The 618-nt window shown below is 41.7% G+C and overlaps 1 protein-coding gene across 1 annotated transcript in view; it reads left to right on the top strand.

The window, feature by feature from the left end:
* Positions 1 to 239: 239 nt before the first annotated feature.
* The window catches only part of LOC107081859 (leucine-rich repeat and WD repeat-containing protein 1-like), a gene marked incomplete at its 5' end in the record, with an annotated part of 6,267 nt that continues 5,888 nt past the window's right edge, over positions 240 to 618 (top strand). The window contains one exon of the mRNA XM_015370188.1: positions 240 to 383. Coding sequence (XP_015225674.1) covers positions 240 to 383 — 144 coding nt within the window. The remainder of the gene's footprint in view (positions 384 to 618) is intronic.

Below are 618 nucleotides of genomic sequence, written 5' to 3'. Positions count from 1 at the left end.
AACCAGGTTTTCCCGTTAAAAAGGAGGTTGAGAAAAAATGGATGACACATTTTTCAGATTGATTTGATCATTTCCTTCCCTCTTCGCTGTCCATGTAACTGTGTTTGTTAGTCTTGACAGTCTTGCAATTATTTGCAGAGGTTTGCAGTTTTAATCTGATGCAATTTCAAAACAGCTGAAGGAGCATTATTTAAAAAATTGGCAAACATTGTGAAATTGAACTATTGTTCCCCCCGCAGTCAGCTGCTGATGTTGGAGCTCTCCGCTACGCCTCTGCACATCTGCCTGCCCCCATCTTCCCCCGACACACACCTGTTGACGGCTTGTGAAGACGGCTTGTACTGCTACAAAACACAACTGGGAGGAAACAGCACCACAAAGAGGTGAGGGCATTCTGCAGCTTTTAGGTCTGATCAGAAAAATATGGGAGAATTATCCTGCCATAATGCAAGAGCACATCATTTTAATTTGAGAAAAGAATTTCATCTTCTTGCACTCAAAACTTATAATGCTCACACTCAAATCATGCGCTCTCTCTCCAATATTTTCTCTTCTCTCTCATATCTTTGTTTCTTCTCTCAGATTTAATGCTTCTTGCTTCTCGCTCGCCTCCTTCTC

Source organism: Cyprinodon variegatus, unplaced genomic scaffold, assembly GCF_000732505.1.
Source record: "Cyprinodon variegatus isolate N-32 unplaced genomic scaffold, C_variegatus-1.0 Scaffold43, whole genome shotgun sequence".
Classification (NCBI taxonomy): Eukaryota; Metazoa; Chordata; class Actinopteri; order Cyprinodontiformes; family Cyprinodontidae; genus Cyprinodon; species Cyprinodon variegatus.
Note: the sequence above shows the minus strand (reverse complement) of the source record. Positions and strands in the feature narration are given on the sequence as shown.